At 36.6% G+C, this 22,343-nt stretch overlaps 1 protein-coding gene across 1 annotated transcript in view; it reads left to right on the forward strand.

Annotated features, from left to right (window-relative positions):
• The window catches only part of LOC105720459 (RING finger protein 17), a 114,371-nt gene that overhangs the window by 10,214 nt on the left and 81,814 nt on the right, over positions 1–22,343 (forward strand). Inside the window, exons 6-13 of the mRNA XM_064373501.1 lie at positions 2,064–2,164; positions 9,717–9,888; positions 11,054–11,130; positions 11,410–11,484; positions 13,471–13,778; positions 17,124–17,282; positions 20,754–20,943; positions 21,700–21,868. Coding sequence (XP_064229571.1) covers positions 2,064–2,164; positions 9,717–9,888; positions 11,054–11,130; positions 11,410–11,484; positions 13,471–13,778; positions 17,124–17,282; positions 20,754–20,943; positions 21,700–21,868 — 1,251 coding nt within the window. The remainder of the gene's footprint in view (positions 1–2,063; positions 2,165–9,716; positions 9,889–11,053; positions 11,131–11,409; positions 11,485–13,470; positions 13,779–17,123; positions 17,283–20,753; positions 20,944–21,699; positions 21,869–22,343) is intronic.

Raw genomic sequence — 22,343 nt, forward strand, 5'->3', positions numbered from 1 at the left:
TGGTCTTAACAGCATTGCTATGCTAGGAACTTAATAAAATTTGAGCTTTAATAAGGAACCATGAAGTCTACTTGCCTGTGGGCTGAATTTTGTCTCAGAAGCATTGCAGATTATCTTTTCAACATTTACTCATTGTTTGGCTGTATCCCCACCTTACGGAGAGAGTCTCTCTCTCTCTTCTTACTCTGCCTTCCAAAAAAGACTCTCTCATTTGGTGATACAAAACAAGCTCTTCAGCACCTAGCAACAAAATTTACAATCAAGGAATTCAAAAGGGTATAGCTGATTATGTTGTGGCTGCTCGTTTGCAGAGAAGGACAAGACGTTTTTGATTGGCTAAGGGTCACTATCAAAAGTCGTTTCTCAAGAGGAATAAAAGTAATAAGCTAGAAGAGTTATGAGAGAGAAACCAACATTGAGAGAAAAAGGGAAAAAAGAATGTCACCTGTGATAAACAATAACTAGTACCAGATATAGTAGAGAAGACAAATCAGTGGTAAATTAACCAGAGGTTAGGACTTCAGTATCTGAATTTAGGAGAGTGGGGACACAGTCCAACTCAAAACAGTCCTCTAGTGCTCAGTATTCATGTCCTTCTCAATGCAAGATACATTTACCCCATCCCAACATCCCCAAAAGTTTAACCCATTGCAGCATCAATTATAAGTGTAAAAATCTCACTTTCTGGGCCAGCACCCTTACTCACACCTGTAATCCCAGCACTTTGGGAGGCCAAGGTGGGCAGATCACTTGAGATCAGGAGTTGAAGACCAGCCTGGTCAAAATGGCTAAACCCATCACTATTAAAAATACAGAAATTAGCTGGGCATGGTGGCCTGTGCCTGTAATTCCAGCTACTCGGGAGGCTGAGGCAGGAGAATTGCTTGAACCCAGGAGGCAGAGTGCCCAGATCAGTGATCCCAGATCATGCCACTGCACTCCCACCTGGGTATAGAGTGAGACTCAGTCTCAAAAAACCCCCCCAAAAATCAAAAATTAGCTGGGCGTGGTGGCACATATCTGTAGTTCCAGCTACTGGGAGGCTGAGGCATGAGAATCACTTGAACCAGGGAGGCGGACGTTGCAGTGAGCTGAGATGGTGTCACTGCACTCCAGCCTGGTTGACAGAGTGAAACTCTGTCTCCAAAAAAATTAATAAATAAATAAAAATAAAAATTAATTAAAATCTTACCTAAGTCAGGTATTGGTGAAGACTCAAGAGATAGGATTCATCCTAGGGCAAAATTCCTCTCCATCTATGAGCCCATGAAACGAGACAAGAACTTGCTTGCTTCTAAAATACATTGGTGAAACAGGAATAAGACATTTCTATTCTAAATGGGAGAAATTGGAAGGAAAAAAGGGGTCATGGATTCAAACAACAGTACTTAAAACTTCAAAAATACTAAGATTGTGTAATACTTAACATTTTATTAAATCCAGGGAATCCTATCAAAGAGAAATTCAGCTACTTAAAATGACTTGTTTCCTGTAATGATAAAAAGAATAAGAAAAAAATTTAGTACATACATCAGTGGATTTACTTAGATCTTGTTGCCGTATTATCAGTAGAAAATGCCAACAAAGCCAGATGTGGTGGCTTACACCTATAATCCCAGTGTTTTGGGAGACCAGGGCAGGAGGATTACTTCAGGCCAGGAGTTTGAGACCAGCCTGGGCAACATAATGAGACCTTGTCCCTACCCTCGCCCACAAAAGAGGAAAACTTAGTTCGACATGGAGCTGTGTGCCTGTAGTCATTTCTACTCAGGAGGCCAAGGCAGGAGCCCAGGAGTTCAAGGTTACAGTGAGCTATACTCAGCCTACTGCACTCCAGCCAGGGCAGCAACCAAGTGAGACCCTGTCTCAGTAAACCAAACAAAAAAGACAGTCTTGCTCACAAGTTATAAGATTTAAAGTTGAACCTTGTGACGTATTCTATTTATATTATCTAATTACCTCTTGTGTTACTTTGAAGAGTCTAGAAAGTACCTTTGACTTCCAAAATTCTACAACTTCTACAAAAGAAAAATTCCACAATTAAATCTTTGTCTTCTTTCCAGATACTTGAACACATGCAGAAGCAAACAAGAGAAGAGACAGAAAGTGTTATAGAAGTTGTGGAGCAACAGTTTGACCAACTTATGGCTCTTTTTGATTCCAGGTAGTAACTTAAAAATACGGACTCAATGAAATGGAAATTTTTAACACTAACTCGTCATTGTATTTGTTTGTTTAGAATGAAGTAATGGGTAATTTATTATTTTTTTTGAGATGGAGTCTCGCACTGTCACCTGGGGTTGGAGTGCAGTGGTGCCACCTCGGCTCACTGTAACCTCCGCCTTCCAGGTTCAAGCGCTTCTCTGCCTAAGCCCTATGAGTAGCTGAAATTACAGGTGCCTGCCACCACGCCCCACTAATATTTTTGTGTTTTTAGTAGAGACGAGATTTCACTCTGTTGGCCAAGTTGGTCTTGAACTCCTGACCTCGTGATCTACCTGCCTCAGCCTCCCAAAGTGCTAGGATTACAGGTGTGAGCCACCAAGTAATGGGTAACTTTACACAAGTTTGGAAGTTGGTGGTCCCTATGGACTGATTTTTAGAACTTGAAAATGAAAATGTGTAAGCTTCCAAAAATTTGAGGTTTTACCTTCTGGTGCTGAAGCTAACGGTTGTTTGAGACAGGGTCTTGCACTGCTGCCCAGGCGGGAGTGCAGTGGTGTGATAATAGCTCACTGCAGCCTCAAGCTCCCAGGCTGAAGTGATTCTCCCACCTCAGACTTCTAAGTAGCTGGAACTACAGGCATACACCACCACATCCAGCTAATTTTGTGGGTTTTAATTTTTTTTTTTTTGAGACAAGTGTCTCACTACATTGTCCAGGCTGGTCCCAAATTCCTGGCCTCAAGAGATCGCCCTGCCTCAAGCTCATAAAGTGCTGGGATTATAGATGTGCACCACAGTGCCCAGCTGAAGCTGTTAACTGTTAAAGTAAACAAACTTGGGCCAGGTGCAGTGGCTCATACCTGTAGGATCACAAGGTGATCATCCTGTCTCAGCTCACTTTGGGAGGCTGGGATGGGAGGATTCTTGAGCTCAGGAGTTTGAGACCAGCCTGGGTAATGTAGTAAGATGCCATCTGTACAGAAAAAACTAGCTAGGCATTGTGTGCATTTCTGTAGTCCCAGCTCCATGAGAGGCTGAGGTGGGAGGATTTGTTGAGCCCAAGAGGTCAAGGCTGCAGACAGCGGTGATCCTGCCAATGCACTCCAGTCTGAGTGACAAAGCGAGACCCCCATCTCAAAAAAGTAAATAAACTTTTTTCTTAAAGTAGCAGAGAAAAAGATTTTTATAACTTAAATTATGTTGTGGAATTCCCTATATTTAGGAAAATACATAATTTTTTATAGATCTGTCATTTTTTCATGTGCTTTTTTGCAACAGAGCAGAAGCCTAATAGGCATTGCTAAATACCTTAAACTTATATACATGTCACCTATTTAGAAAGCCATTTGACATATATTATCTTTACTCACATGACAGAGGTACAATAGATATTCCCTCCCTTACGCATTTCAAGAAACAAGCTCTTTGAAGTTGTAGCATGCTCAAAGTAATATATTTAGTAACATCACTTGTCCAGTTGACTCCTAAATCACATTTTAGCTGCTTTAAAAAAAATTTCCTGGCCAGGTGGGATGGCTCATGCCTGTAATCCCAGCTACTTGGAAGGCTGAGGCCGGAGAATCGCTTGAACCTGGGAGATGGAGGTTGCAGTGAGCCAAGATCATGCCATTGCATTCCAGCCTGGGTGACGAGTGAAACTCCATCTCAAAAAAAAAATTCCTGGCCCGGCACGGTGGCTCACGCCTGTAATCCCAGCACTTTGGGAGGCCGAGGCGGGTGGATCACGAGGTCAAGAGATCGAGACCATCCTGGTCAACATGGTAAAACCCCGTCTCTACTAAAAATACAAAAAATTAGCTGGGCACGGTGGCGGGTGCCTGTAATCCCAGCTACTCAGGAGGCTGAGGCAGAATTGCCTGAACCCAGGAGGCGGAGGTTGCGGTGAGCCGAGATCGCGCCATTGCACTCCAGCCTGGGTAACGAGCAAAACTCCGTCTCAAAAAAAAAAAAAAAAAAAAAAAATTCCTGAGGATCCCTAGAACATAGGCTCAATGTATGCATGAATTGCTTGATAATATATTCTCCATGTTGGTACTATCTCACATTTGGTCTTTAATTATAACATTCAAGTAATAGTTCATGTGCATGAGTTTATTTTGTTATGGTAGTCAAATACACATAACACAAGTTACCTTTAACCATGTTTTTCTTTTCCCTTGGAAAGGCAATTGTGTTTTTTTCCTTTTAGCCCTTCTTATGCTTACAGTTTAGGTATGTGGTAATTTTGTTTAACTTTTTTTTTTTGTTTGACACAGACTCTAGCTTTGTTACCCAGGCTGGAGTACGGTGACGCAACCTCAGACTGTCAGGTTCAAGAGATCCTCCCACCTTAGACTCCAGAGTATCTGGGACTATAAGTGCATTCAACCACACCTGGCTAATTTTTTATTTCTTGTAGAGATGAGGTCTTGCTATGTTGCCAGGACTGGTCTTGAACTCTTGGGCTCAAGCCATTCTCCCACCTTGGCCTTCCAAAGCACTGGGATTATAGGCGTGCACCACTGTACCTGGCCTGTGTTTAACTTTTTAAGGAACTGCCACACTGATTTCCACAGCGGCTGCATGTACCATTTTACTTTCCCACCAGCAATACAACAAGGTTGTTTTTTGTTGTTTTTCTTTTTTGATAGTAGCCATTCTAATAATCGTGAAATGGAATATTATTATGGTTTGGTTTGTATTTTTCTAACAACTGGTAATGTGCATCCTTTCATGTGCTTATCGGCCATTTGTATGTCTTCAAAAAAGTATTCAATTCCTTTGTCCATTTTGGAATTGGATCATTTTGTTGCTGTTGGGTTTTAGGAGTTCTTTATATATTTTGGATATTAAATTTTTGTCTGTATGACTTACAAATATTTTTTCTCATTCGTGGGTTGATCCTTTCACTCTCTTGATAATGTCCTTTGATCCACAAAAGTTTTAAATTTTATTAAGTCCTGTTGTTTCTTTTGTTGCTTGTGCTTTTGGTGTCATATTCAAGATGTCATTACCAAATCTAACATCATGTTGCCTTTTCTGTGTATTTTCTTCTAAGAGTTTTATAGTTCTTACATTTAGATCTTTGATTCATTTTTAGTTAATATTTGTGTATGGTATAAAGTAAGGATCCAACTTCATCCTTTTGAATTGGATATCCAGTTTTCCCAGCACTGTTTGTTGAAAAGATTGTCCTTCCCCCATTGAATGTTCTTGCCATCCTTGTCAAAAATGAGCCCACCATATATGTGAAGGATTATTTCTAGGATTTCTGTTTTATTCCATTGTTCTGAATGTTTTTCCTTATGCTAGTACCACACTGTTTTGATTACTGTAGTTTTGTAGCAAGTTTTAAAATCAGAATATTTGAGTCCTACAGCTTTGTCCTTTTTCAGGATTGTGTCTCAGGGTCTCTTAAGATTCCATATGACTTTTAGGATGGATTTTTCAGTTTTCACAAAAAATGTCATTGGGATTTTTTTAGGTATTGCATTGTAGATCACTTTGTGTAGTATTGGCATGAACAATACATGCACGTGGGATGCCTTCTGATTAATTTGTGCCTTTAATTTCTTTCAGCAATTTTATACACAAGTTTTTCACCTCTTAAGTTTATTCCTAAGTATTTTATTTCTTTTGATGCTATTGTAAAATGAATTGTTTCCTGATTTTCTTTTGGGATTATTCATTGTTACTGTGTAGAAAAATACTGTATTTTCATATATTGGTTTTTGTATCCTACTTTTTTGCTGAATGCATTCATTAGCTTTAGTATTTTTATGGCATCTTTAGGGTTTTCTACATGTAAGATCATGTCATCTGCAAAGAAAATATCTTACTTCATACAAAAAGATTTTACTTCTTCCTTTCCAATTTGAATACCTTATTTCTTTTTCTTGTCTAATTGCTTTGACTAGAGCTTTCATTACTGTGTTGCACAGAAGTGGCAAAAGCAGGTATGTCTTATTCCTAATGTTATAAGAAAAGCTTTCAATCTTTCACCATTGAGTGTGACGCTAACTATGGGTTTTTTCTTGTATGGTCTTTATTATAGTGAGGTAGTGAATTATGTCAGGTCCATCAATTGAGACAACCACTTGAGTTTTTTGCTTTTTTCTGTTATATGTGGTGTGTTACATCAATCACATATTGATGTTTGTATGTTGAACTATTCTTGCTTTCCAGGAATAAATCCCACTGGTCATGGTGTATAATTCTCTTACTGTGCTGCTGAATTTGGTTTGCTAGTTCGTCTGAGGATTTTCTGTTAATAGTTATAAACGATACTGACCTATAGTTTGATGTCTTTGTGTGGTTTTGGAATTGGTAATTTTGGCCTCATAGAATGAGTTAGGAAACATTCCTCCCTCTTCAAGTATTTTGGAAAAGTTTGAGGAAGATTGGTATTAATTATTACATGTTTGGTACAATTTACCAGTATAGCTATGTGGTCCAAAGCTTTTCTTTGTTGGGATGTTTTTTGATTACTGAGTCTATCTCATTATTATAAGTCTGTACAGATTTTTAAAATACTTTTATGAGTTAATTGTGATAGGTTATGTGTTTCTGGGAATTTGCCCATTTCACCTAGGTTATACAATTTGTGTACAGTTGTTCATAATAGTCTTTTAATCCTTTTTATTTCTGTAAAATTGATAGTAATTTACCCACTTTGTTTCTGATTTTGGTAATCTGATTCTTTTTTCTTAGTGTGACTGTAGGTTTGTTAATTCTAAGCTTGAAGACAAATTTTGCTCTCATTTTTCTGTGTTGTGTATTTATCTTTTCTCTCATCTTTATTTCCTTCCTTTTGCTTTGAGTTTAGTTTGGTCTTTTTCTAGTTACTTCTGGTATAAAGTTAGGTTATTCATTTCCAAGTTCTTTTTTAAATATGAGTATTTAAATTTCTGTCAGCATTGCTTTCATAGCATCCCATGAATTTTGTGTTTTTGCTTCATTTGTCCCAGATATTTTCCTAATTTACCTTGTGGTTTCTTCTTTGACCCATTGGGATTTAGGATTATATTGTTTAATTTTTACATGTTTATGAATCTTCCAGGTTTTGTTTTTTCTGTTATTTCTAGGTCATTCCATTGTAGTCAGAATAGATACCTTGTAGGATTTCAATCTTTAAGTTTATTAAGACTTACTAATAAATGTTACTGAACATGAAACATTAGTCAGCATGGTCTAACATATGTCCTGTCTCAAAATGTTACATATACACTTGAGGAAAATGTTTATTCTCATGTTGTTGGGTATAGTGTTCTAAATATGTCTGTTGGGTCCAATCAGTCTATAGTGTTGTCTTAAGTAATTTGTTTCTTTATTGATTCTGCACTGGTTGTTTTATCCATTATTAGAAGGGGGGATATTGAAGTCTCTCATGATTATTGTAGACATTTTTATGTTTCCCTTTAATTCTGCGAGTGTTTGCTTCCTTATGTTTTGGGGTTCTAATGTTGGTGCATATATGCTTATAATTGTTCCATTAAAGTCTATCTTGTCTAAAATTAGTAGAGCCACCCCAGGTTTTAAAATTATCTGTGTATTATCTTTTCCATCCTTTCATTTTCAACTTCTCTATGTCTTTAAATCTAAAGTTAAATTTTTGTGACAGCATATAGTTGGGTCATATTTTTTATCTGTTCTTGAGATCTGTACCTTTGGATTAGAGAATTTAATCCATTTACACTTAAAATACTGAAAAGGGAAGATTTTTGCCATTTGGTTTGTTTTCTGTATGTTTTATGGCTTTATTATTTGTTGTTGCTTACTTCCTTCATTACTGCCTTTCTTTGTGTTTGCTTGATTTTTTTTGGTAGTCACAAATTTTGTTTCCCTTCTCATTTCTTTTTGTGCATATTCTGTAAATAGTGTTTTGTGGTTATGCATAAGAATTACATTGAATAGACAGCTTAACTTCAGTTGCATGTAAAACCTCTACTGCTTTACATATGGCCCCCCCTTTTATTGATGTCACGAATTACATTCCTCTATGTTGTATACCCGTTAAGATAGATATTTTGTGTATTTGTCCTTTAAATTCTGTAGAAAATAAAAAGTAGAATTCTAAATGAAAATTACGCTAATACTGGTTTTTATATTTTCCCATGTATTTACCTTTACCGGAGATGTTTTTATCATCGTATGGCTTAGAGTTGCTGTGTAGCCTTCTTTCACATTAACATGAAGGACTTTCATTAGCATTTCTTATACTGAAAGTCTACTGGTAATGAACTCCCTTAGCTTTTGTTTATCTGGGAATGTTTAACTTCTCCTTCACTTCTGAAGAATACTTCCTCCAAGATTTCTGCTGAGAAATTGGCTGATAATCTTATTAAGGATCTCTTGTACTTAACAAATTGCGTTTCTCGTGCTGCTTTGAGGATTCTCCTTGTTCTTCAGGAGCAGGAGCTCTTGAGCTCTTAGATTTATAATGAGCTCATTTTGCCATTATGTCTTCAAATAATTTCTGTCTCTTTGTCTCTCTCTTCTCCTGTGATTCCTACAATGCATATCTTAGTCTGCTCGATAGTGACCCACAAGTTCCTTAGACTCTGTTCACTTTTCTTCATTGTTTTTATGTTTTTCAGACTTCATTATTTTAATTGTCCTATATTCAAGTTGGTTCATTTTTTCCTTCACCTGTCCAAAACTGCAGGTGAACCATTGGTAGCTTTTAAAAATTAAAATTACTGTATTTTTCAACACAAGCTATAGAATTTCTGTTTAGCTGCTTTATATAATTTCTCTATGTTGATATTATCATTTTGCCCCATATTGTTTTTCTGATTATTCTCTAGTTCTTTGTCCATAGTTTTCTTTAGCTCTTTAAGCATATTTAAGATAGTTGTTTTACGTCTGTCTATTAAGTCCAATGCCTGTGCTTCTTTGAGAACAGTTTCTACCACTCTGTTTTCTTCCTTTGAATGAGTCATGTTTTTCTGTTCGTTTGTGTGCCTGTTGTATTTTTGTTGAAATTGGGCATTGGAGAAAATAGCCACCTCCCCCAGTCTTTGCAGATTGGCTCTTGCTGTAACAGTCCTTCATTGAGGTTGTGTGTACCCTCAGCCTTGAGATCAGCATGAGATCAGGCTTAAGATCTTCTTAGATGTTTTTTGAGCATGCATCTTGCCTGGGAGTCAGTGTGGCTTTTTCAATTCCCCTGTATATACAACTGCTTTTATAAGTCTTAATTTCCTGAAGAGTCTGAGCTCAGATTCTTCTCCAGGCCTTAGATGGTATATTGTATATCTCTATTTATAATCTCCTGCCTTCTACAAAATTTGCCTTTCTCTAATTAGCTATGCATAGCTTTTAACTGTAATACATTTCAGTTCAAGTTAATGCATCATTTACCATGTTATATGTTAATTTTATCAACAAGTAAACGTACTTTCATATACAGTTCAGTTACTGTATGCCTTATTTAACCATGTTATGTTAAATTCATTAACTACTGAACTTACTTTTAAAGATACTGTTACTATAGATTTATATAAATATTTATGCAATATTGCAAAATAACTTTGGAATCTTAAATGAAGGAAAAAGAACCTTTGTGAAGAATTTGCAAGAACTATTGATGCTTATCTATCAAATTTAATAAAGACTAAAAGCTGCATTGAAGAGAAAAGAAATAATTTGAATGCAGCTATGAACATAGCAAGAGCATTACAATTATCACCTTCTCTAAGAACATACTGTGACCTGAATCAGGTAATTTAATTCACAATGTGAGTTATTTCTGTGGTAGCTTATTTTATATGCTTTGGAATATGATATTTAAGATAATTTGTTTTTGAGATTATCGTTACCTATATTATTATTTAGAATTCTAAGTTGATGACAGTACAGGTTAGGATAATCTAAGTTATGATAAGATAATGTTTGAAATCTAAGACAGACAATGTAAAATTTGTATGACCCTTTGTTATTTTTGACCGGTTAGGGAAATAGTGCAATGAAGTCTTTGTAACACATGATCCGAAAGCAAGTAAGATGGCATTGAGGTGAAAGTTTAGGTTTCTAGGACAACAGAATAAAAAATGAGGACAAATAAGGGTAGCAAACTGAATAGGACTCTATTTTCTTCACATCGACAATTTAGGTATGGCTCTCAACTCTTGACTTTAAAATTTAATTCAAAATCCTGGTAAAGTTTTTCTCTTCCCATTCCCTCCCAAATTGTGCAAGTCAAGAGACAGCTTCATCTAATCAAGTGCCTGAGGGGCAGAATTGCGCCAAAAAAAAAAAGAAAACATATTTCTTATAGTTTGGCAGAATGAGATTAATCACAAATCTCTGCTGACTTCTGCCTCAAACCCTAAGGGTATAGATATTTCTCTAGTCATCTCTGACTCTTGAGGATCTCACTTCTCATGGATAATTAGCTGTATAGGAGAGAAGCCATTAATTAGTTTACCTGCCTCCAAAGTCTCTAATGTTAAAGAAGGAGAATTTGCCACAACCCTACTTGGCTAGGTGTCCTAGACTTTAGTTCTAAAACAATAGCAGTCGTTTCCTTTGTATTACACATGCGACACTAGGAGATGAAAAAAGTGATAAAATTTGGTCTTTATCCTAGTTAATCTAGCTAAGAAAATAGGGCAAAAAAAGAGAAAACACTTGAAGATAGCAACACAGTTGCAAAATGAGTCTGATCAGAGTTTTATCTGATCATGTAACTGTCTTATTTCTTAGTGTCTATTGTTACCATTTATAGATATCTCCAAAAGTCACACTTACTTGTATCCCTTTGAGTGCCCCAAATTGAACCTGAATGCATTAATTAATGAAATACCTAAAAGATACAGTTTTCTTTCTGAAATCTTACTATTTGTGACAAGATTCACACATAAATGATTTTTTTTTTAAATTCTAGATTATCCGGACTTTGAAATTAACATCAGATTGTGAATTAGCACAAGCTAGTTCTCTAAAACAAAGGAACCCTCCCAGGTGAGTAAGTCGTAGTTCAGGAGACCATAACAAGTATAAAGATGTGTTAGAACTTAAAACGTATTAAAATAGTAAGCAGTTATAAATTGAAAATTTGGGTCACAAATGTTTACCAAGTTAGCAACCAAATTAGGGTAATTATAATTTGTGCTAACTTAGAAAGTTATTTAAATGTTTCCTTTTTGATTCATTATTTTAATGTCAGCAACTGATTTTTGTTTAGACAACATAATAAATTTGTATTAGAACATTTACATATATGTTAATGTTTTATTATAGGTTGATTGTGAATTGCAGTGAGATTATCTGTATGTTAAAAAATATGGGAAAGATTGAATTTGAGGACTCAACAAAGTAAGTATTTATAAGCATGGTGACATGCCATTAATTTCTTACAGTACCTGCATTATCTAAGAGACAGAAAAATTGATGTTTAGTATAATTCAAAAGCTGAAATATAAAGGACTTAATAGTTTCTATAATTAAATTCTATTTATAAAACTTTTTGAAAGGCCTAGAAGGGATCAGTATTCAGCAATATATATGTCAAAATTATCTTTGAGATTGATTCAGCCATCAAGCATTGAACACTGCTAGGCACCAACACCCTAATAATTAAGATAAATGTCAGATAAATTACAGTAAGTAGAGGAAGAAGGACATGTAAACAATAAAATGCAAAACTGCTAGAGTCACAAATGCAGAATTTGCTTGAGGTGCAAAGCAAGGGAATGATCAGTTCTTCCTGGGGTAAGAGGACTTGGAAAGATATTTTCTTTTCCCTTTTCTATGAAAATTAAGTAGCAAGTAGAAAGGAGGACAAAAAGGAATTAGGCATCTTATGGGCAGTGAATATATGGGCAGTGAAATAGCATGCTAGATTCAGGTAACAGTGTATATAATTCCATTCTCTGTGTCCCCAAGGATACAAAGATGCTAAGTCCTAAAGATTTTGTATGCTATCTGATGATGATTGAACTTTATGATCCATACTGTCCAATGTGGTAGCCACTAATCACATGTGGCTATTTAAATTTAGACATAAATTAATTAAAACTAAATATAATTAAAATCTAGTTCCTCAGTTGTATTAGCCTACATTTCAAGTGTTCAGTAGCCACATGTTGCTAGTGACTACCTGTCTTAGTCTATTTGTGCTGCTGTAATAACATTTAAAAAGAACAGTTGTGTTTTATTCTTCTGTAACATATAAAGAACAGGTGTTTATTTGCTTGCAGTTCTGGAGGCTGAGAAGCCCAAGGTCAGGGTGCTGGCAGGTTTGGTTACTGGTGAGGGTCGTGATCTCTGCTTTAAGATGACGCTTTGAAAGCTGTGTCCTCGCATGGCAGAAAGGATAGAAGAGCAAAAAAGGGACAAATAAATGTCTTCACACGGTGGAAAGGCAGAAGAGCAAAAAAGGGACAAATAAATGTCTTCACAGGGTGGAAAGGCAGAAGAGCAAAAGGGCCTAAGCTAGTTCCCTCCAGACATATTGTAAGGCACAAATCCATTCACGAGGGCAGAGCCCTCATTACTTGATCGTTAATTTTCCCAAAGGCCCCACCTCTTAATATCACCACAGTGGGAATTAAGTTTCAACATGAATTTTGAAACATTTAGACCAAAGCATTGCTATATTAGACAATGTGGCGTATTTCCATTGTCACCAAAATTTCTGTTGTGCAGTATAGCTCTAGGCAGTAGAAAGTGACTAAAAGTTTTTAAGCATGAAAGTAAATATAATTAGATTACTTTTTTTTTTTTTTTTTGAGACGGAGCTTCACTCTTGTTGCCCAGACTGGAGTGCAATGGCGCCATCTTGGCTCACTGCAACCTCTGCCTTTCGGGTTCAAGTGATTCTCCTGCCTCAGACTCCTGAGTAGCTGGGACTACAGACTTGTGCCACCATGCCTAGCTAATTTATTTTTGTATTTTTAATAGAGATAGGGTTTCACCAAGTTGGCCAGGATAGTCTCTATCTCTTGACCTCTTCATCTGCCTGCCTTGGCCTCCCACAGTAGCTGCTTAAACAGTGATCTCTGAAGAAGCTAAATCCATCATGAAATAACTGAAACACAAACTTCATGAAACCCAATCTTATTTCATTTTAAAATTTCTATACTTGTATATTTGATAGCCTAAAAACTGTCTAGATATGTGGAGAAGATAGACAAATACGGAGTAGAATGGATAAATAACTGGCAGTGGGTTAGTGGCTATTGAATAATCATGCCCCCAAAATTCAGATTAATGGCCTTTGTGGAAATTTCTAGTGACTTATTCAGGGTTGTGCCATTTACCTCTGTATTTGTAAGCTTCTATCTCTGTATTTTTAAACAGATATCATCCCCAAGAAAATGAAATCAGACAGAATGTTCAGAAGAAAGATAATAACAAAAAGGGGCTTTCTTGTTATGATACATCCCCACCAGTAGAAAAGAAAAAGATTGACATGTCTGTCCTAACCAATGAAGCACCACCACCTCCTTTGCAACCTGAGACAAATAATGTACATTTAGAAGCAAAAAACTTCCAGCCACAGAAAGACGTTGTTGCAACAGCATCCCCTGAAACCATGGCTCTGTTACCTCAAATGGGATCTAGCCCTGATGTGATAATTGAAGAAATTATTGAAGACAACATAGAAAGTAAGTAAAAATGTAAAAGCATGTGGGAAAGATCTTGTATCTGTAATTGGACACAGTACCTTTTTCATCCATGCATTTAACAGAAATACAATTACTGTTAGAATCTTATTCCTCATTATGACTTAAAACCTGTTCATTCCATGCCCCTACTCTCACATTTTCCAGAGTTAGGATAATTTTTATTTTTAATGCAGTAATACAGCTAACCTTCTGAGGTACGAATTAATATCTGGTTTGATTAGGGTATTTTGAGATTTTTAGTGTTCTTACAAGCCTTGTATAAAAGAAATAAATGAGATATGATTTGTGGACATAGTTGTATTACTTTCTTTGGATTAAGAACATCTTCAATCTTTGTTGTGAGATTTAACATAAGATAAACTATCATGTTATCTATTTTATAACATGTAAATATATCACAGTTGTGTTCGATTAGATTTCCAGTGTCAGTATTCTTTCCATTGACATGGAGTGAAGTACTACACTATGTAGTTTTATACTGATAGTCTCCGTTAGAACCATTTTTCAAGATGAGCTTTTATTTTCTTTCACCCTTTGTCTGTTTTATTGATTGACTCTCCAGAATTACATTTTAAAAAAGGACACACTTCTTTCCATTGTATTATCATTGATGTCTCAATTACTTAAGATACCTGTAATGACTTTATTCACTGATACAAGGAGTGTTGTCATTCCAGTATTTTGCCAATTCAAGAGCAGCTTTTTTAAAACTAGGATGCTAGCCGGGCGCGGTGCTCACACCTGTAATCCCAGTCCTTTGGGAGGCTGAAGCAGGTGGATCACCTGAGGTTGGAAGTTCAAGACCAGCTTGACCGACATGGAGAAACCCTGTCTCTACTAAAAATAGAAAATTAGCTGGGGCTGGTGGTGCATGCCTGTAATCCTAGCTACTCAGGAGACTGAGATAGGAGAATTGCTTGAACCCAGGAGGTGGAGGTTGCAGTGAGCCAAGCCTGGGCAACAAGAGCGAAACTCCGTTTCAAAAAACAAAGACAACACCAAAAAAAACCTAGCATGTCATTGTTAACATTAACATAGTTAGTACAAGTTGTCTTTATTTCTTTCTTTGATGAAGCAAGCAGCACAGATGGTCTTGTGGAGACACATAGATATCCAAAAAAGCCTCTTCAGAAAAACTCATCTGTTCTTTTTGGATCAAAAGCAGGTACTGTTAACAACTGTCTGCGCTTGATATAGTGGAGTTTACTGTATGTATAATAAGTAACTCTTACCTAGTGTGAGGTAATAAGTAGAGTGAATTTCACTGATAACTAAAACATATTCCTTTCTTATGTTGAAAGTTTTAATTCTGGGGCCAGATACCATGGCTCACACCTATAACAGCACTTTGAGAGGTCAAGGTGAGTGGATGACTTTAGCTCAGAAGTTTGAAACCAGCCAGAGCAACATGGTGAAACCCTGTCTCTACAAAAAATACAAAAACGTAGGTGGGCGTGGTGGTGCATACCTCTGGTCCCTGCTATTCAGGAGCCTGAGGTGGGAGGATCACTTGAGCCTGAGAGGCGGAGGTTGCAATGAGCTGAGATCACACCACTACACTCCAGCCTGGGTGACAGAGTGAGACCTCATCTCAAAAATAAATATGCTGGGGGTGGTGGCTCATGCCTGTAATCCCAGCACTTTGGGAGGCCAAGGCAGATGGGTCACCTGAGGTCAGGAGTTCGAGACCAGCCCGGCAACATGGCGAAACCCTGTCTCTACTAAAAGTACAAAAATTAGCTGGCCGTGGTGGTGGGTGCATGTAATCCCAGCTACTCAGGAGGCTGAGGCAGGAGAATCCCTTGAACTCAGGAGGTGGAAGTTTCAGTTGAGCCTAGATCACACCACTGCACTCCAGCCTGGACAACGAGAGTGAGACTCCATCTCAATAAAAATAAAAATAAAAATAAATAAATGAATAAATAAATAAGTTTTGACTCTGGCAAGAATATCCGCCTTCTTCAAAACATTTTTTGAGACAGAGTCTTACTCTGTCGCCCAGGCTGGAATGCAGTGGCGCAATCTTGGCTCACTGCACCCTTCACAGACTTAAATGATTCTCATGCCTCAGCCTCCAGAGTAGCTGGGATTTTTAGTAGAGATGGGGTTTCACCATGTCAGCTAGGGTGGTCTCAAACTCCTGTCCTCAAGTGATCCTCCCTCCTTGGCCTCCCAAAGTGCTGGGATTACAGGCATGAGCCATCGTGCTCAGCCAAGAATATTTCCAAAATTTATACTTCTATTAGATGTCACCCCTAGTTATATGTATTTATCTTTTTACCCCACTCTAAATATGGTCATTATTCTTTATATTTTCTATTGAATAGTTAAAATGATGCATTTGTTCAATTTCTGTCATCTATCTGTACTTGGCTATATTCAATTCCACTCCTCCTAGTCTTTGTTTTTTAAACAATTTTACCATGTAAAACATTAATCTTAATTCAGAAATTAAATATATATTAAAATATTCTGTGAAACTTCCCCCCATCCTGTGCCTATTCTATTCAGTCTCTCCATCTCTTCCAGAGTTTCTTCATGCATTTTTGAATAAACACAAACTAATTATTTTTCCAGCCTTCTCTCTCCCTCTCTCTCTCTTTGTGAAGGGGGTTCTTTTTTTTTTTTTTTTTACACGAAATGTAGCATACCACTTTTTTGTTTTTTGCATTCCTTCCTTAATGTTATACTTTGGAAATCTTTTCATATTAGTGAAGACACTTGGCTTAAGAAAATTTTCTGACCCTTTTTACCTCTACTCATCCCACCAAAAAGCACACATGTTCCCTTAAATGCGTCTCAGTACTTGACTTTGCCTGGACATATTTTCACACCTGATTTATAAGACTAACCTGATTTATAAGACTTGGGATTCAGAGTGGCTATGAGCTATATTGGTTCTATAGGTAGTGCATAGACTGAACCGGCTTTTGTAGGCTATCCTAGAAACCTAATCATTATCAGTAGGGGTTCTGAGTTCCAAAGATATTCATCAATAAACTGAACTTTTGTAATACAGTAGAGTTACAGCATATATGCTGACTTTAGAATCTTAACTATCACATGGACTATGATACCACTTACTTATAGTATTTTGCAAGTAATATGAAGTATTTGCAGTTCAGGTTACTAAAGAGTTCAAGTTGAAAGTGATCCATTTGTTTTATCCTTCAGGGTTTAGACTACTTCCTGGGGCCTACATGCAGTATTCCAGAGTTTACAATGCCATGAGACACTTTTTCAGAAGCTGTTAAAGTTGTTCAGCTTTCGTGAATTCATTTGTAACTCATAGTTTATTAATGTGGCTTAAACATTTTTCTCCAGGTTCTGCAGAGCTAGTTTTTGTAAGCCATGTAATAGATCCTTGCCATTTCTACATTCGGAAGTATTCACAAATAAAAGACGCAAAAGTACTGGAGAAGAAGGTGAATGAATTTTGCAACAGGACTTCACACCTTGATCCTTGCGACATTTTGGAACTAGGTAATGAAATACTACTCCAAGTTAAAATATCAAATTTATGATTATTGAGGTGCAACTATTAAATGTATTTATATATTATAACTTGGTCAACCCATAGAAGACTTGTTATAATAATAGATTTTTGCTCTAAGTTCATTTGTAATAAGCATAAAAATTTAGTAAATTAGCTAAGGATTAAAATGGAATGTTGGCACATTAGAGTGAGCTGGGTACAGAAACTCGATTATGTAGTCGGGTGAATTGCTTTTAAAACTACAAAACCCGTGACAGGTTATGTAGCCTGTCCCTTTGTCTCCATGAAGAACTATGCCTCTAGCATCTTGGTTACACATGATTCTTCTTCATGTGTAACTCCAGTCTCTTGCTTGCCATGTGTGAGTATTGGGGCTAGCATCGAACATCTGAGATTCAGGAGGCCTGTGGCACCCATTCCCAGTGCCCCACAGAGGATAATTGTAAATGCAGTCAGTCTTTTAATTGTGAGAGGATGTGAATTTGCCATGGTTCAGGCTTTTGCTATAAGTATTTTTCTTATAACATTGTTGATTGAATTTGGTTGTACTTTGTGATATGATGAAGCTATGATTCATTCTTATTAATAGAGCATTTTTCTCATTCTGTTAATAGCAGTCAACGCCTGTATATAACTAATACCAAAAGTGTTTTTCTGTCTAATCTTGATTGATAGTCGTTTAAAAGTGTGATTAGGCCGGGTGTGGTGGCTCATGCCTGTAATCCCAGCACTTTGGGAGGCCGAGGCGGGCAGATCACTGGGTCAAGAGATCGAGACTATCCTGGCCAACATGGTGAAACTCCATCTCTACTAAAAATACAAAAATTAGCTGGGCATGGTGGCGTGTGCCTGTAGTCCCAGTTACTCGGGAGGCTGAAGCAGAAGAATTGCTTGAACCTGGGAGGCGGAGGTTACAGTGAGCCAAGATCATGCCACTGCACTCCAGCCTAGCGCCTGGCGACAGAGCGAGACTCTGTCTCAAAAAAAAAAAGTGTGATTAATTCTCAGCTCATCGATACAGGTTTTTGGAATATCAGAAGAGTAGGATCGTCATATACCTTGACAAAAATGAATAGTAATTCTAAAACTTAAAAAATAATATTTTATGCCACGTGACCTGGGAACATTAGATTGTTAGTATCTAAGAGGAGGGAAGTGTAGTACTGAATTTAATTTTTGTGGTTACAAATAGTTGTCTAAAATGTAATACATGCCAAAAAGAACTTAGCTTATTTTTAGAAAATGTTTTAAGAAAGCCAAAACGTTATGCTTTAAGTTGTTAATGATAATTAATGTTTGCAAGGTAAATATAGTGATTTAAACACTCCTTTATATTTTGAGAAATTAGTGATAAGGGAAGAAATGCAAATTGTTGCTTTAGGAGAAGAGAATATCCTGTTGTTCCCTTTTCCTGCCTCTGCTTCATTATGCAGAACAATAAATGGTTTCAGCAGACTTTTATTTATAGCAAGAAAGAATAGTTTTATAGAGTATATACAGCAGGTTTTCACGTAACATTATATCATTATAATGTTGATGAGAAATAGCAGTTCCCTGTTTGGGCAGATGTGTGTGTTGAGTTGAATTTGTACATTGTCCCCATGTCTGTGTGTTTTTCAGGTACTCTGGCTTCCTCGTACATCCTAAAGATGCACATTGGTGTGTCTACATTGTCTACTGTCTGAGCGGCGGGGGTTGGGGGGCGGGAGCCAGGCAGAGAGAGAGAGAGAGAGAGAGAGAGAGAGAGAGAGAGAGAGAGAGAGAGAGAGAGTGTGTGTGTGTGTGTGTGTGTGTGTGTGTGTGTGTATGTGTACCCTGCAATGGAATGGTATCCTGACCAGGATTGGATCCTGCCTTGTGCCCTGAGCTGCCTGAATAGGCTTCATCCACCCTCAACTCTAGAATAAGCTGGTTGGAGAATGAATAAATGAATACATATTATCACAAAACTTCATAAAGTATTCGATAACTATACAAGTGCATGACAGTAAATGATGCAGTGCAAAAGTGCTCTGTGAATTCACCTTATTTGTGATTGTTTTTGAACTGTGGTGCTAGGAGGTACTCCTTAAAATTTTCACTTTGCAAGCTGTAATTCTTTGAATTAATCCACTACCACTATGACTGGCATGACTGATTCACCAAAAATTGAGTAAATAATTATCTTACTTATCTTTCTTAAATGTATGTGTAACTCACACTTATTTCAGTATTTAATATTAGAAGTGTTTGGGGTGTTTATTAATAAGTTTGGTGATGTTTTTGTGACCAGAAATACACATAGAAACTTAACTCTTATTTATATCAGTTAGCCTGTGGTAAGATTGGTTTTGTTATGTCATTTTGCTTGAAGTCACAGTTTCTAAGAATGTTTCATGACATTAAGTGGAGATTTACTATATTTTAAAACTAGGAATGTTGGTACTGTAGTGTAGCAAAATAAGAGAAATGTCACTGACAATCTGAAGCCCAAACAAATGTTTTGGTAGAATTTAAAATTCAAAGGCTGCCTATAATGTGCTTTTCAACTATCCTGTTTTTATTAGCATATACAGAGATGACACAGCATCTCTCTGTATACAATCAGTGATCAGAGTTTACCAGATTTATTTCCAATGTGTAGTTTAAATGGGCTCTAAGACTACCTGAGTTGTTCTACTTCTTGTAAGTAGCCACGTGATTTGGACTAGGTTAGGTTTTCTGCCTCGGTTTCCTCACTTACATGATGGAAGCACTAAGTCCATAGGGTTGTTGTGGGGAGGAAGTGAATTCAAACAAAACACTGAGCATTTCTGAGCTTATAGTAAGCATCCACCTATGGGACTTTTTTGTTTCTTTGATCTTTTTTCTTAGTTAATGATTTGTAATCCAACTGGTCCCTACAAAGGTCTTCCTCTACTGCTAAGTCCTTAGTTTATCTTCCCTATTCTCTGAATGCCACTGGGTTCTAATTAATTTTGGCATTTCACAGGCTGCCTTTCATTGTTTTACTCTCCCTCCCTTTTACCAAGAGAAGAAAATTGTTTCTTCTCTCATTACAAACTTCAGTATGTCTATGTCAGTAAGTGTACATTTGTACATGCACAAGGACAGATGGTCTTGATTGTGGTCAGTACAGTGTAATTATGGTAATTAATTTGCCCATCTCTCTTCCTTTCTTGAGCTTCTTGATGGCAAGACAGTCTCATTCATCTTTGTTCTTACTACTTATGAAACAGGTCCTCATTAAGTGACTTATAACTTAGTATTCTTTGTGTGTTTATCTCCCTATTTAGCTTGTTTCTATATAACAGAAACTAACATAATATATTATATCCTTCTCATAGCACTTGAACACAGTACTATATCATCAGTAAATAAATGAATTAAGACTTTTTAGTGGTAGAACTAACGTGTCTGTAAACTTACTAAGTGTCTTTCTTGATAAACATTGATAATGATTTGTTTCCCTCATTTAGGTGCAAGAATATTTGTCAACAGTATTAAAAATGGAGTGTGGTGTCGAGGAACTATCACAGAATTAATTCCAATAGAGAGTAAAAATACTAGAAAACCTTGTAGTCCAACCAAATTCTTTGTCCATGAAGTTGCACTAATACAAATATTCATGGTAGATTTTGGAAATTCTGAAGTCCTGATTGTCACAGGGTATGATATTTTATAATATGTGGTCTTGGCCTGTTTAGAAACGTTTTGGAGGGTGGTGAAGTTAAAGAATAAAGGAAATTAGAGGTAGAGAGCAGTAATTTGTGTCATTCTTAACTTCCAAAACATATACTTTATTATTTTGCTCTACAGTTGATAAGTAAAGTTTTGTCATTTACCGGTATTACTAGGTGGAGAGCTTAGAAAAGGAACTTAGGTACTCTTCTTATGTCACTTCAAAGCAGGGAATAACACACAAAACTAATTCTTTTAGGTATAGGTGTTTGAGTTAAATTTTTAATCTGACTTCCATAATTTCGTTAGTGTTTTTTAAAGTGTCATACTGTCTAATTCACTGTATGTATTTAAAATGGTTTCCCTGTCTTCTAGGAAAATAATACAAACTGATATGTTTCTGTAGTAAGGGCCAGCATTAACCATAGCATGATCATTTAGTGGTTATAGCTTATAAATAAATAGATTTATATGGAGCGAAGGGTCATTATCTCCTTTAAGCTCAAACTGAGTGAGTATATGAAAGTGAAAGGTACCTGAGATTTAATTGTATGGAGGAAAACAGTATCTCTGTTTATAGAAGCTAAAGTAATTCTATATAGTAAGAAAGTGTTAATTTGGAATGTAGCTTTCTGAAAGTTGTAACAAGAAAAATTATACTTAGAAACACGTACCTTCTATGAGGGAAAATAAATTCAAGTTTGAAGCATTACTTTCAGTAAATAGTACTTGAATTTCTCCTAGAGTTGTTGATACCCATGTGAGACCGGAACATTCTGCTGACCAACATACTGCGGTAAATGATTTATGTCTGGTTCTAAGGAAATCTGAACCATATATCGAAGGGCTGCTAAAAGACATCCAGCCGTTAGCACAACCATGCTCATTGAAAGACATTGTTCCACAGAATTCAGTAAGTGAGACTTTTTTTTCTTCAGAGTCTATTACAATTTAAGCTGTATATTGCCAAATAGATTGCTGAATGTAGGCTCAGGGAACCAGTAATCGTGGTAAATACATAGTGCATACTGAACTATTAGTTTCAGTAGAAAAGAAACTTGAACTTCAGCTTCCACAATTGAAAATATTTTTAATGGGAAATTGAGTTGAATAAGTATATATGAACATAATGATTGATAAAATAGCCAAGCAAACCAGTAATTTTGGAGTCAACTATACAGATAAATAAGTTTATGATGTGGTGTGTGTTTCTCTGCAGTATTTTACTATTTCCGTTGCCCTTTATATTTAATGGCCACATTGCATTCTGTTTTTTGTATTATTTATGAGTATCTATTCTCCAGCAAGATTGTAAACTCTTAAGAGACAGAAATTGTAACAATATATGTTAAGCAGTTCTATCATACAAGGTCTATGAGAGCAGGAGT

This window comes from Aotus nancymaae, unplaced genomic scaffold (genome assembly GCF_030222135.1).
Source record: "Aotus nancymaae isolate 86718 unplaced genomic scaffold, 86718_ANA_hifiasm-v0.15.2.pri h1tg000009l, whole genome shotgun sequence".
Taxonomy (NCBI): domain Eukaryota; kingdom Metazoa; phylum Chordata; class Mammalia; order Primates; family Aotidae; genus Aotus; species Aotus nancymaae.